We start from the raw sequence: 13,451 nt of genomic DNA, 5'->3' as shown, positions 1-13,451 counted from the left end.
ATGTGTAAAGGGTGAGTGAAATTTTGAAGAAAAAAACAGCAATTTTTGCAATATTAAGTACAATAATCCATACATGACGATGGATTATATACATTAAATTAAATAAAGAAAACAAATGCCAAATAAATATTATGAAATATATAATGGAAGTTCCCCAGGAGTCGAGTCACTGGTGTTACCGCGTAAGATAAAAACCTCTTATTTTGAAATAAAAATCACACTGATGACATCACTTGACTTCTTGTACCTGTTTTCTGAGGATCTATGAAGAAAAGCACATGGTGAGTCCACTGTGTCTTTTCAGAGACCAGATATTTTCTCATTAAGCTGATGATTTCATATGAAGCTTTTAGCTGAAGTCACTGGTGTGACCGACTTTATTCTGAGGTCATTGTGAAAAAATAGAATACAGATGGATTAAATTCCATATTTTAGTGGATGTTCGATGATTGACAACATGTGGTTTGATGTTCTGTAGCAGCCATTTTGTATAATGCATTTTTCATTAAAAATGTCTCTGGTGTTACCTTTATTATGTGTAACACCAATGATGATCAGTAACACCAGTGACTCCTGTGGAGAGATAGAAAAGTGGACGTTTCTGTAGAATGACCCATTTATTTACCCAGCTGTGATCATTATAACTTGAGAATCCTGCATTTATTAAGCCCACATTACACCCTGATGCTTAACCTTGATTGCTTCTGCCTGTGTGTATCTATTTTCTTGCAGACCAATGGAATGAACGGAATCCAAAGAGAAGCACAATGGAAAGCAGACCCCTTGAACTCGCTCACCTCCGACCTGTTTTCCTCCACATCCTGGCTGAACACCAATTCCCTGTCACGGAGCAGCTCCCTCCACACCTCATCCTCCAGTTCCATTTCTTCCTCGTCCACCTTGCCTGCCTCCCTGTCCCTGGATTCCACATCTCTGTTTTCCCTGCAGACCCCAACAGCGGCTCCACTCCCCAACGCCTTCGCCTCTTTGCTGGCCCCTCCTCCACCTTCCCGCAGCCGCTCGCAGGAAACCCTCCGCTCCTCCCCGAACCCTTTCCTGTCTGACCTCCAGCCGAGACCCAACAGCACCAACCCATTCACCAGCACTCTGGCCGCACCCCAGCGCCGCTCACTCACGCCCGACTTCTATGCCCAGCAGCAGGCCGAGGCGTCCAAGCCTGCCTTCCCCAGGCCTGGATCAGCCTTGGGCCACAGCGCCACCCTCCCCAACTCATTCTCCAGACCTCCACTCACAGCTCCAGCTCCCGCATCAGCGCCACCAAAGCGCGCCCAGCAGTGGGTCACCTTTGACGACGATTCGGACTTCACCAAATCAGGAAAAGCTCCAGCAACAGCAGAAGCGACAGGGCCTTCTCTGCTGTCTTTGTCCTCCAGCGCAACATTCCAGCAGCCCCAGAGCATCTCTGGCTTTGACTCTCACAGCAACTGGGCGATCCCTTCCAACATAGCATTCCCAACACTGCCCCCTCCCGTCCCAGTCAGGACTAATCCCAACGTCACCACAAGGAACCCTACGATCCCCGGCAGAACCAACGAGTTCACAGAAAGATGATGATAATATATTGTGTAACGCTCGACTGAGGTGTGCGTGGGAAAACAAGTGGAATATAATTCTGTATTTGCGTATGGTTTGTATAAAAGTGTGCTGTTTCTGAACTGTTGAGTTGTCCTGCTGAAATGGCTCAGTCACTTCTTTTAACCCAGAGCAGGCCTAAGTACAACACAACACACTCCTGTTATCTTTAAATCATGGTGGGCAAAGAACTGGTGCCTGTATCTGTACACATATTTATGAATACGTAGACACGCACACAGCTGTACGTGAAATACTGTGCAATATTTTAGCGTTCTTTGGCCAGATGCTTCTTATCACGTATAATATCCTTTAATTTTATGCATATTTTTGGCATTAAGCGTTTAAAAGATAGTTGGAAAGTTGCAAAATTGCAGATGTCTCCTTGGGAACATAACTGTTTTGCACATTATACTGGATCTTCGACAGAATCTTGAAAGGAGAGAGCCATTTCCTGCAGCACCTTTTAATGCGGCCTCTAGAGTTTTAACGATAATAGTTGCAGGATTTGGTGGTTCTTTAAACCCGTCGCATAATTTCTCTCTCATTATGAATGTATGTTTAGTCTGTTATATTGTCTACATTTTTACCACCCTGTGTGGTGGCAGCTTACGTCACTGTGCTTTCTGGATGGTTACACTCGCTGTGTCTGATCATACAGGCCCACTCTTCTCTCTGTACTCTCTTGTATCTCCAGACCAACGTGCTAAGTATATAAGTTGTGAATATATATATTATTATAGCCTACATAGTGAATTGTATGTTTTTTTTTCCCAGTATGAAAAATGTAAACTAGTCTAAAATGTGTACATATAATTTTTTGTTCTTAATATATACCTGCCATACTGGTAATGCACTGAAAAGCTCTATCCTTTAGGTCTTCAAGTGTCTGTTGAAGCCAGAGTTTTTGAGTTTTCAGGTTTATGATGAGACGGCATATCTGTTTATCTGTTTTCCTGGCATGAGGGCTGTATCTGTGCCCCTTTTCCCTGAACAGCGGTTGGTTCTTGTGTTTCATCTGTTCCAAAGCTTTTAACAGTGCTACTGTACTTTTAATGAATGTGCTTGTTTTAGTGAGTTCTGGTGTCTTCGATGCCGAGATGAGGGACCCTCGCCGTAGCCTAAAGCTGTGGGGGTGTATTCATGGTCGTGCTTTTTTCTCAGTGAGCTGGTACTTCGCTTTCAGTTCGGGGGTAAAGTTCTTCAAATATACACCGATCAGGCATAACATTATGACCACCTCCTTGTTTCTACGCTCATTGTGCATTTTATCAGCTCCACTTACTATATAGGTGCACTTTGTAGTTCTACAGTTACAGACTGTAGTCCATCTGTTTCTCTGATACTTTGTTAGCCCCCTTTTACCCTGTTAGGACCCCCATGGACCCTCACAGAGCAGGTACTACTTGGGTTGTGGATCATTCTCAGCACTGCAGTAACACTGGCGTGGTGCTGGTGTGTTAGTGTGTGTTGTGCTGGTCTGAGTGGATCAGACACAGCAGTGCTGCTGGAGTTTTTAAACACCTCAGTGTCGCTGCTGGACTGAGAATAGTCCACCAACCAAAAATATCCAGCCAACAGCGTCCTGTGAGCAGCGTCCTGTGACCACTGATGAAGGACTAGAGGATGACCAACACAAACTGTGCAGCAGCAGATGAGCTATCGTCTCTGACTTCACATCTACAAGGTGGACTGACAAGGTAGGAGTGTCTAATAGAGTGGACAGTGAGTGGACAGTGCTTAAAAACTCCAGCAGCACTGCTGTGTCTGATCCACTCGTACCAGTGCAACACACACTAACACGCCACCACCACGTCAGTGTTACTGCAGTGCTGAGAATGATCCACCACCCAAATAGTCCCTGCTCTGTGAGGGTCCATGGGGGTCCTAACAGGATAAAAGGGGGCTAACAAAGTATCAGAGAAACAGATGGACTACAGTCTGTAACTGTAGAACTACAAAGTGCACCTATATAGTAAGTGGAGCTGATAAAATGGACAACAAGTGTAGAAACAAGGTCATAATGTTATGCCTGATCAGTGTATGTATTCTTTTGTGGGGGGAAATACTGTGGCCAGTGCTGTCTGTCTATGTGTGTGTATGTACGAGTGTGTGAACATATGTGCTCATGCTGTAGGGGTGAGGGGGCTACTCTTTGTTTTTGATTTGTCAGAGCTGGCCTAGAGGTTAGATTGGTCAGCGAGTGCAGTTTAGCATTCGTTCTCCTGGTTTCGACTAAAGCGAACAGCCTTTCGAATACATGCAGGAGGCCTTTAAGCATGTCTAATCACGCACAGTAGGAAAGCGTACCAGTTTCAGTTGTTCGACTAGTTAGCATTTACCTCTGCTAACACTATCTAACTGATGCGCAGTGTTGTCAATGACCTCTCTGTACAAAACATTACAACGAGAGGGGAGAGTCTATCCTGTCTGTAGTGACAGCTTTCTGACTGCAGCGCATTCCACACTGTATTGCTCCATTTTGATGTGGTGATTTGCTCTCAGGCACTGATTATTTTTGTGTTGGTTTTGGGTATTTGGTGATGTAAATGTCTGTGTTCATTATGCTACATCAACTTTTTGTAGCCTACATGTATTGGTACTGCTGCGATTGCAGTATGGTACATCATACTTCGGTCATTCTCTAGTCCCAAGGCTGCGTATCAGTATGCTTTTAGTTCTTGTTCCCTTCGCTTAACCAGAAGAGAGCATCTCTATGTACAGATGCAACCTGAAGGCCGACTCCAGCGTACATGGTCCTCTCTCCATCTTTATAGTGAGTGTCATTTAGGCTCTACTGTGACGTGACGCGTTTCATTTGTATTTAAATTTAAGTGCGTGGATATAAAGGAAAGGTATTTCATTCTCCGCGTTCACGCCTGCAGCCTACAACACTTGAAAAGGCCCCCGGAGGGAGAAAAACAGAGGAAGAGGAAATTCTTTGAGATGCAGGCCAAGTTTACATGTAGCTGTGAATGAATGCAGTGTCTGAAATTCAGTCACAGGCCAGTTAAAGTGTCAAATAGTCAGAATGATCATTTTAAGACACAGCATGAAATAATCAACACAGTAAAGCAGAGTTGTCCATTCCAGGGTATCAGGGTCTAAGAAAGTCAGCCAGCAATTTTATGTATTTTATGCAATGTGGGGGGGGGGTGTTGACCTTTACTGAAACTGCTCAATTATGAATATAAAAATGTCTCCTAAATCTGAAAATAAGAGGGGAGGGAGTGGGCCAATTCATTTTCCCCCTTCAGCTGTTGGAGATGATGTAACCACTGGAAAAGTAAAGCATTACATGTACTGTTCAGGTTGTATTCAGCTAACAAAGACAACATTCGGTCTACGTTACTAGCCAGTGCTTACGTCATGCAGAGGTTCTATAGGAAACTATTAACTCCTTTCTGTGAGGTTGACGTTCCTTTGTAGCTTTAGCTCGGTAGTGAAGAGAACCCTGTGGTGTTATCCGTAATCTATGTATTCACACAAACCCTGACTGCGATTCAGTACTTAGTATTCAATCTGTGATTTAAGTGCATATCCAAATGCACAGATGTATGGACTAATTGGTGTTGTACGTATGCAATAATAAATGTAAATGGACATGTATTTTTTTGGTCTCTGGATATTTTTGACCTGTGTGTCGGTACGTTCTCTGAGAGTGAGAATGGTGGATTGGGGGAGTTGATGTCAAAAAGAGTCGACTCCTCGATTCGAGGCGGACTCGATTCCACACAGTGACGCTCACGTTTGACTAAAGCTACGTTCACATATCAAGCCTCATTTCTCAAATCCGACTTTTTGCTCAAATCCGATTTGTCTGACACGATGGTTCACACTTGTTTAGGTAAGTAATTCAAATCTGTCATTAATGTGAACGAACCGGTGTCCTGAAATGACCCGCATGAGCACATCCTACTCAGTAACGTCACGTGAATGAATCACGTGCATCATCAGCACAAACTAACGAGCAGAACCAGCTTTGCTGAGAAGATAATTAACTCTGATCAGCTCTCAGCTTCATTATTAGAGCGAGACGAAGGAGAAAAAGGTGAGGTGAGCTGCTTTTCCACCATTTACAGGCGTTAACTTCTGTTCGGCGCTGCTGCCATGGTAAATGAAATCCGATCTGAGCGTCACATTAAGGTCGTATGGCCACGAAGCGGATATGAAAGTGGCTCAGGTCGGATTTGAAAAGATCAGATTTGTGTCCACACAGCCCTGAAAACATCAGATCTGAGTCACATTAGGGCAAAAAAATCAGATTTGGCCACTTCAACCTCTTGATGTGAACGTAGCCTAAGGTATTTTGCTGTCACTAGATTCTAGATACTCTACAGCTAACACAACTTGTGGAAAGCAAAGACAAATTTTGTAAACTTTAGTATTTTTTTTTTAATTTAGTAGTAAGTTAACATCTAACGTTACCCATCTGATCAGGTAGAACATGGCCCTGTTAGCCAGTTAGCTCTTCAAAATCAATTGCTAATGGCAAACATAATTAAAATTGTTCTATTTATTTTTGCCTTATTTGTGTTCTTTTCTGTGTCTTGGTTTTTTTGGAATCGAAATTACTGTGTGGAATCGACTATATCGATTACCGTCACTGGGAATCGGAGTCGACTCTGGAATCGAACAGCCCTGGCGAGAACGGCGTTTGTGTGGCCCCGTTTATAACAGAGAATACGGCTCTCTAGTGACTTAGTGTTCCCCGGATGTTGCACTGCAGTACACAGAGGAAGCTGGGAGTAAACACAACCGGCTACAGAGGCTTTTAGCCGCCGATAACGACTCGTTTCAGCAAGTTAAACGTTTTAATGTCCTTCTACGGCTTTTTATAACCTTCGTCGCTGCTTCAGAGTTGAACGCCTGTTCCGGAGCTGAGCGCTGAAGCAGGAGGGGCTGCAGAACTTTCTAGCAGCGGTGGGGGTGAGCAAACAGGTACCATGGCAACGAGGGCGAACTGTGGTGGCTGAACGTTTTTACCTCAGTTAGTTTATCACAAAGTCCTCATTTCGCTTTCTGGCTTCATCTTCGTCCGCAGTCATGGTCCAGATTCACGTTAAACGAGGAGAGGAGAGCCAGTTTCTCCTCAGCACCACCGTGGACGAGTCCGTCGGGACGCTCGTCCGGCGAGTTACCGAGATCTACAACGGCAGACTGAAAGTGGACCGGATCTGCTCTGGTGATTCAAAAGAACTGATCCAGCCGGAGGAATGTACGACGGCGCTTCAGGGCCACTGTTAATAAAACAACAGTAGACTTGGAGAATGAAGGCGTGATATTTCGAGAAAAAAAGTCGTGATATTTCGAAAAAAAAAGTGATATTTCGAGAAAAAATCGTAGAATTACGATGTTAAAGTGGCATTAATACCAGGGAAGGTCAATATTGTGGCCAAAGGCTTTGCGAAGGGAAGCGGCACCTCCTCGTGTTAAATGAGGGGCGGTGAGTTGGTGGAGTTCTACTTTCATATCGATTCACCCATAAAGAAACACTCAGTCTCCCTGTCTCTCCTGCACATCAGCACCAGCCTGTTATTAGTATAAGAACCGGCTGAAACGGCTGAGCAGGAAACTGTGTTTATCTAGAATAAAGAGCCAGACGGACTCGGAGGAAACTGTCTGTCTGTGTTGTTGAAGGAGAATCTCAGGCAGGGTCGTCTACACGGCTATCGGGGCTCCATCTCCCCCCATTCAAAGAGGGCATGAAGTTTCACAGACAGTGAGAATGATGATCAGAATGATCCACAGAGAGACAGGAGTGAGTGGAGCTCCGGCGCCAGTACAGCAACCGAGACCCCAACGCGTTATGGCAGCCCCCCTACAGTTAGCCCCCCTACAGTTAGCCCACTTTATCCTCCAGATATTACAACTTTTTTTCTCGAAATAGTACGACTTTATTGTGGAAGTCTACTATTTTTATTTTTATTAACAGTGGCCCTAAAACATCAGAGTAAGAATGTTGGGTGAACGTGTGTGTGAATTTTGTCTTTTTAATTTAGGGGAAAATGCCCTGAATGAAGGACAGAAGGCATTATAGTGTGTTTACTGTGTGTTTACTACAGTCTGTAACTGTAGAATTACAAAGTGCACCTATATAGTAAGTGGAGCTGATAAAATGGACAATGAGCATAGAAACAAAGAGGTGGTCATAATGTTATGCCTGACCGGTGTAAGTTGTTACAGTAATCCTGTAGAACTTAATGTAGTATTACTGTGGTTCTCATAAGAGACTGTAAGTATGACTCAATATTCTGTTTGCATGCTTCCCCAGAAATCCCAGAACTCGCAGATCATGGCATCACACTTCCTCCCAACATGCAGGGCCTGACAGAGGATCAGATCACAGAGCTAAAACTGACGGATGAATGGGAGGTGAAGTGCGTCCCTAGTGGAGGCGCAGAGTTTAAGAAGGACGAAATTGGTCGTAGGAATGGACACGGTAAGTCTACCGTAGACTTTGTGCTACCTACTAGAACTATTCTCTGCATTTACCTCCAGCAATTCAGTTGAAACACACTCTTCTTTTCATTCAGCTCCCAATGATAAGATGAAGAATGTTTTGAAGAAAACTATGGAAGAAGCCAAAGCTTTAATATCTAAAGTAAGTAATTTGCTCCAACTTACACTGATCAGGGATAAGATTATGACCAGCTCCTTGTTTCTACGCTCATTGTCCATTTTATCAGCTCCACTTACTATATAGGTGCACTTTGTAGTTCTACAGTTACAGACTGTAGTCCATCTGTTTCTCTGCAGACTTTGTTAGCCCCCTTTTACCCTGTTCTTCAGTGGTCAGGACCCCCATGGACCCTCACAGAGCAGGTACTATTTGGGTGGTGGATCATTCTCAGCACTGCAGTAACACTGACGTGGTGGTGGTGTGTTAATGTGTGTTGTGATGGTACAAGTGGATCAGACACAGCAGTGCTGCTGGGGTTTTTAAGCACTGTGTCCACTCACTGTCCACTCTATTAGACACTCCTACCTTGTCAGTCCACCTTGTAGATGTAAAGTCAGATACGATAGCTCATCTGCTGCTGCACAGTATGTGTTGGTCATCTTTTAGTCCTTCATCAGTGGTCACAGAACGCTGCCCACAGGACGCTGTTGGCTGGAAATATTTGGTTGGTGGACTATTCTCAGTCCAGCAGTGACACTGAGGTGTTTAAAAACCCCAGCAGCACTGCTGTGTCTGATCCACTCAGACCAGCGCAACACACACTAACACACCACCACCACGTCAGCGTTACTGCAGTGCTGAGAATGACCCACCACCCACATAGTACCTGCTCTGTGAGGGTCCATGGGGGTCCTGACCACTGAAGAACAGGGTAAAAGGGGGCTAACAAAGTATGCAGAGAAACAGATGGACTACAGTCTGTAACTGTAGAACTACAAAGTGCACCTATATAGTAAGTGGAGCTGATGAAATGGACAATGAGTGTAGAAACAAGGAGGTGGTCAGAATGTTATGCCTGACCGGTGTAGGCTGAACTGTTCAACTGCTGGCTTAGTGAGTGTGTGCTGAGAACATGTAACCTGTATTGTTTTCTTTTCTCTTGAAGAAACAAGTTCAGGCGAATGTGTGTGTGACCATGGACATGGTGAAAGAGGCTCTGGACCAGTTGCGAGGGGCAGTTATGATAGTGTACCCAATGGGGCTTCCACCACACGACCCAATCAGGATGGAGTTTGAAAATAAGGAGGACCTTTCTGGAACACAGGTATCTGGCAACTATTGGAGCATATTAGAGGCTCAGCCTTGGATAAGAAGTGATAAAGACACCAGGGTTTGGTAATCAACCCCTGGATCAATGTTAGGGCTACAGTTATTTATTCGCGCTGACATTTTATTAGATGTCATCCAGCATTTTGGTTTTTAAGCTTGAATCAGTAGAACAGTCTAGTCACTGAGGGATTTTCATAGCTCTCTGCTCTTTGATCCATTTTGTTCTCCACTGAAATTCTGGCATCTGCAGTCGGTGTTTAAATCCAACATGATTTGGAAATCACAGCGTAATTTTCTTTCATACTGTGGCATCTTTTCTAGTGAGACACACTATTAGGGAGGATCTGTGAGCTAGCTGAACATTTGGCTCGATGAAAGGAGGGGGTGGAGAAGGGGGATTTAAAACGTAATATTATTGGGTAATACTACAGGGAGATTCACTCGAAAGAGGCCCCGAATATTCTGTAATAACTTTTGGTAGGATGAAGCAATCTGAACCAAACAATGTGCAATGAGCTCCTCAGTATATGGAGCATCGAACAAGCCGGGATGCCCCTGCGTCGGAGAGATGAGGTTGGCGCCGAGCAGCCGTCACGGCGTTTAACCTCCGTTTGCAACTTCCAGGTGCGTACCCCTGTACCTCTTCACTCAGTCACTCGACTTCTCATCAGGATGGTGGTGTACAGTATTGAGCAGCGTGTCTTCATGGTGTGAACCCATTGGGTCGCCAATTCGTTTAAGCAGTGTCAGAGTGAATTTAGGAAGAAGGGGCCTCTTTCGAGTGAATCTCCCTGTATTTTCCCTGCCTGCAGGTGTATGGCCCCAGTACAGTCTGGCTGCAGACATGCACTCTCAGCCAGATGCACTCTCAGCCCCAGTGACGTCACGTGCACATGCACTCTCTGCCACAACAGCAGAAGCAGCACAACGGCTTAATCCATTTTTCATCCATAACACAGCTAGGAAGTTACATTTAATGTTCCTCCCTGTTGAAAAAAATCATAGAACCCAGTAAAAGTGTCTGTTGGTTCCTGGTGGTGTCCAGTAGTCACTAATGATATTCTGTGTTTTCCTAATGGGTTGATATCAGTGTAAAGAGTTCAGATCATTTAATCAGGTGTTTTAGGACTGATTCTAGATACATTAGATCATTTCCTAGTGGTCTCTAACGACAACCATCAAGCCAACTCCCTTTAAGAAGCAAAACTAACAGATCTAATTGTCTTCAGCATGGCTTTCATGAGTTTCAGTAGCCTGTTTGTTTTTTCAGCGAATAAACCCGACATTCATGTTTTGTCGTCGTGGTTTTATTTTGAAAGTTTCCATATATAATTACCTTATTATCAGTATGACAACGTTAATTTATCGGTTTTCTGAAGAAAACCTCATCTGCATATTTTACATTTTTCATTTTTTTACATAATTTGAAAAGGCCTGTTGTCCTTTACATTGTGTGTACATTTCATGATGAATGGACCAAAAGAAACGATTCAAAATGACTTGGAAAAAAGTCTGGTTCTGTTGACTTGCATTAAAAGTAGAGTAGGTTTTTTCCTTCTCCCGTAAAGTTCTCATTTTGGAGATACGAGGTTTTCTTCCGACCAAAGCAAAATGTTCAGTGTAACTCTTTTTGCCCAACAGTTTGCGTTTCACTGTTTTTCCTCATAAAACTGACAGAAACACTGTCGTGGCAGAGCGTGACGTCATTAACAGGCTGGCGGTGCATGTCAGGCTGAGAGTGCAGCCAGACCCTTCTCAGGCATGGTGACAGAATCAGAGCTCAGAAGAGATACATCAGTCAAAGATCACAGGAAAACAAGAATTTTGTCTTTTATCTGTTTTGGTATGATGAATCGTGCTTGATATGACCAGGAACAGAAACTAAAAAAGTAGGAAAAGGTACAGAATTCAGTCACCAGAGCTCCACCTCCGTTGCCTGATCACCACTCCCTCCTGCCTGACCTGATGATGCTCTCCTGCTCGTCAGCCTGCATGACTAGAATCACCACAGTGGAGCCACCAGGGTGTGGCACTGATCATGAACCTTATCTCTCACTTTGACAGAGAACCTATGAGATGGTTCTTACTTCACATCAATCAGAATATTTCTGAAAGATGTTCAAGTTCTAAGCTTCTTTGTTGTCATTCTCTCTTCATCCGGGGTCGACCAGCGAAGGATGGATTCCTCCCTTGAGCCTGGGTTCCTCTCGAGGTTTCTTCCTCTTACTCCTACGGAGTTTTCCTCGCCACCGTTGCCTCTGGCTTGCTCATGGGGGGCTTGGACCCAGATTCAGTTCCTTACGTCTATACATGGACTACTTTTTATTTTTCTTTTCTTTTATTTTTATTTCTTTTGATAACTCTTCCATAAACTGCTTTCCTTCCATAAACTGCTTTTCTGTAAAGCTGCTTTGAGACAACACTAGTTGTAAAAAGCGCTATACAATAATGTTGTTGTTGTTGTTGTTGTTGTATGGAATTCACTGTAACAGCTGATAAAAATGGATGCAGTAGATTCTAACACAGTGCATTCTCTGAAGGCCTCTCTGCAGGTGATCCCAGAGGAAGAAGCTCAGCTATGGTGGGCATCCAAAGAGATGCAACGTGGCAAAAAGCTCCAAGATTATGTTGGAAAAAACGAGAAAACAAAGATTGTGGTGAAGATCCAGAAAGTGAGTGTCAGCCGTGTTCATGCTTTCAGCAGGATCTGGGTTTCAGCCGCTGGCTGGCTGCTATTCATATGCTTATATTTATGTGTTTATTTTCATATTTATACGTTCATGCCTTTATTATTTTCAGTCTTCCTAATTTATTCTGGAGACCCCTTTATTTTATTACTTGTAGTTCTTACATACTACATTACATACCTGCTATTCTTATACTTCACTACGACACAAAATGTAAATACGTAAAATTAAAGCTTTGACCAGAATACCTCAGTGAGCGCGTTTACACGCACTCAATAATCCGATCATAATTGGATTTCTGCAGTTATCCAATTATTCAACTCGTCATGTAAACACCATACTCCGATTGAGAAATCTGATGAAGAGGCTGGATTTTAGCTCAGTAGTCAGATTTCTCAGTGCATGTGAACTCTTACTCTGATTTCTTTCGGATTTCTCAGTCTGTGCATGCGTGAGAATGACGGCAGTAGCACAAATAAACAAGTAGCAAAACACTTTTGGAGCGACGCTGAAACCAAATACATGCTTGACGAAATAAGGGATTCAAATATTCTTCATCTTCTAGATGATGTATGTTCATATTTTTAGCTAAAGTGGCGCGATGTTTGAAAAAAGCTGTGGCATGAAGTTTGAGATCTACATTATGTTTACGTCACATTGTCTTCTGTGAGTCTATTGGCTGGTTATAAAACAGAAATCTGATTACTGCCTGACTCATGTAGACCTAGAGTTTCCCTATTATCTGATTACTAAAGAGCATGTTAAACGTGTTGATCAGATTACTGACAAAATCTGATTTTCTGCAGTTATCAGATTATTAACTGCATGTAAACACACCCAGCGTTAACCTTAGTTGTTCTGTGTTTCACAGAGGGGTCAGGGGGCACCAGGAAGGGAGCCTTTGGTTAGCGAGGAGGAGCATAAACAGATGATGTTGCACTACTACAGGAGGCAGGAGGAACTCAAGGTGAGGCTCTGGGTGAAGCTTCTTTATGCATTAATATAACTTGCTGAAAAAATTACAGAAAAAATTATCCTAACACCAAAAATCACAGTCACAGTCTTTCACAGGCATCAGCTTCACTGCCTCTTATTCACATAGTTGACTCTGGGATGTTTTTCCTCCTTTGCAGAAACTGGATGAAGCCGATGACGATTCCCATTTGCAGTCCGAATGGTCAGACAGGCATGCTTTAAAGAGGCAATTTCAGGGACTTACCAATATCAAATGGGGTCCAAGATAACTGGACAGAAGTAACTTTGTCTCAAAAATGTGGGTATTTTACTCAAATGAAGATTCTGATGCCTTATTTACCCACAAACAAGATTTTGTCACATGCTGTGAATATTAAAATCTACCTTTTTTAAAAACATTTTCACAAGATTGTAAATACAGCTCCGATGACTGTTTTGTGTCATGGAAATATGACGTTTAAAGG

The 13,451-nt window shown here is 43.5% G+C and overlaps 2 protein-coding genes across 4 annotated transcripts in view; both read left to right on the top strand.

Annotated features, from left to right (window-relative positions):
* Positions 1-2,885, top strand: part of synj1 (synaptojanin 1) — a 40,808-nt gene extending 37,923 nt beyond the window's left edge. The window contains 1 exon segment of the mRNA XM_036595886.1: positions 733-2,885. Within this exon segment, the coding sequence (XP_036451779.1) occupies positions 733-1,572 (840 nt within the window). The 3' untranslated portion in view covers positions 1,573-2,885.
* A 3,417-nt stretch (positions 2,886-6,302) lies between these two features.
* cfap298 (cilia and flagella associated protein 298) lies at positions 6,303-13,377 on the top strand. Of its 3 annotated transcripts, none has more exons than XM_036595890.1 (8): positions 6,303-6,522; positions 6,638-6,778; positions 7,868-8,035; positions 8,130-8,197; positions 9,162-9,320; positions 11,866-11,997; positions 12,884-12,979; positions 13,146-13,377. In XM_036595890.1, exons 2-8 carry the CDS (start codon positions 6,640-6,642, stop codon positions 13,254-13,256), a joined length of 873 nt encoding a protein of 290 aa, XP_036451783.1. In that variant the 5' UTR covers positions 6,303-6,522; positions 6,638-6,639; the 3' UTR covers positions 13,257-13,377. The 3 variants fall into 3 exon arrangements, with proteins under 3 accessions (XP_036451783.1, XP_036451781.1, XP_036451782.1); XM_036595888.1 differs by having other exon boundaries at positions 6,303-6,531; positions 6,634-6,778; XM_036595889.1 differs by having other exon boundaries at positions 6,303-6,534.
* Positions 13,378-13,451: the final 74 nt, after the last annotated feature.

The sequence above is a fragment of the Colossoma macropomum genome, unplaced genomic scaffold, assembly GCF_904425465.1.
Source record: "Colossoma macropomum unplaced genomic scaffold, Colossoma_macropomum, whole genome shotgun sequence".
NCBI classification, from domain to species: domain Eukaryota; kingdom Metazoa; phylum Chordata; class Actinopteri; order Characiformes; family Serrasalmidae; genus Colossoma; species Colossoma macropomum.
Note: the sequence above shows the minus strand (reverse complement) of the source record. Positions and strands in the feature narration are given on the sequence as shown.

What these genes read in the sequence shown, in the direction of transcription:
- cfap298 (XM_036595890.1), top strand. Translation starts at nt 6,640, where the DNA reads ATGGTCCAGATTCACGTTAAACGAGGAGAGGAGAGCCAGTTTCTCCTC. An exon ending in TGGTCGTAGGAATGGACACG is followed by an intron (nt 8,036 to 8,129) that starts GTAAGTCTACCG and finishes CTTTTCATTCAG; the next exon opens with CTCCCAATGATAAGATGAAG. An exon ending in TTGTGGTGAAGATCCAGAAA is followed by an intron (nt 11,998 to 12,883) that starts GTGAGTGTCAGC and finishes TGTGTTTCACAG; the next exon opens with AGGGGTCAGGGGGCACCAGG.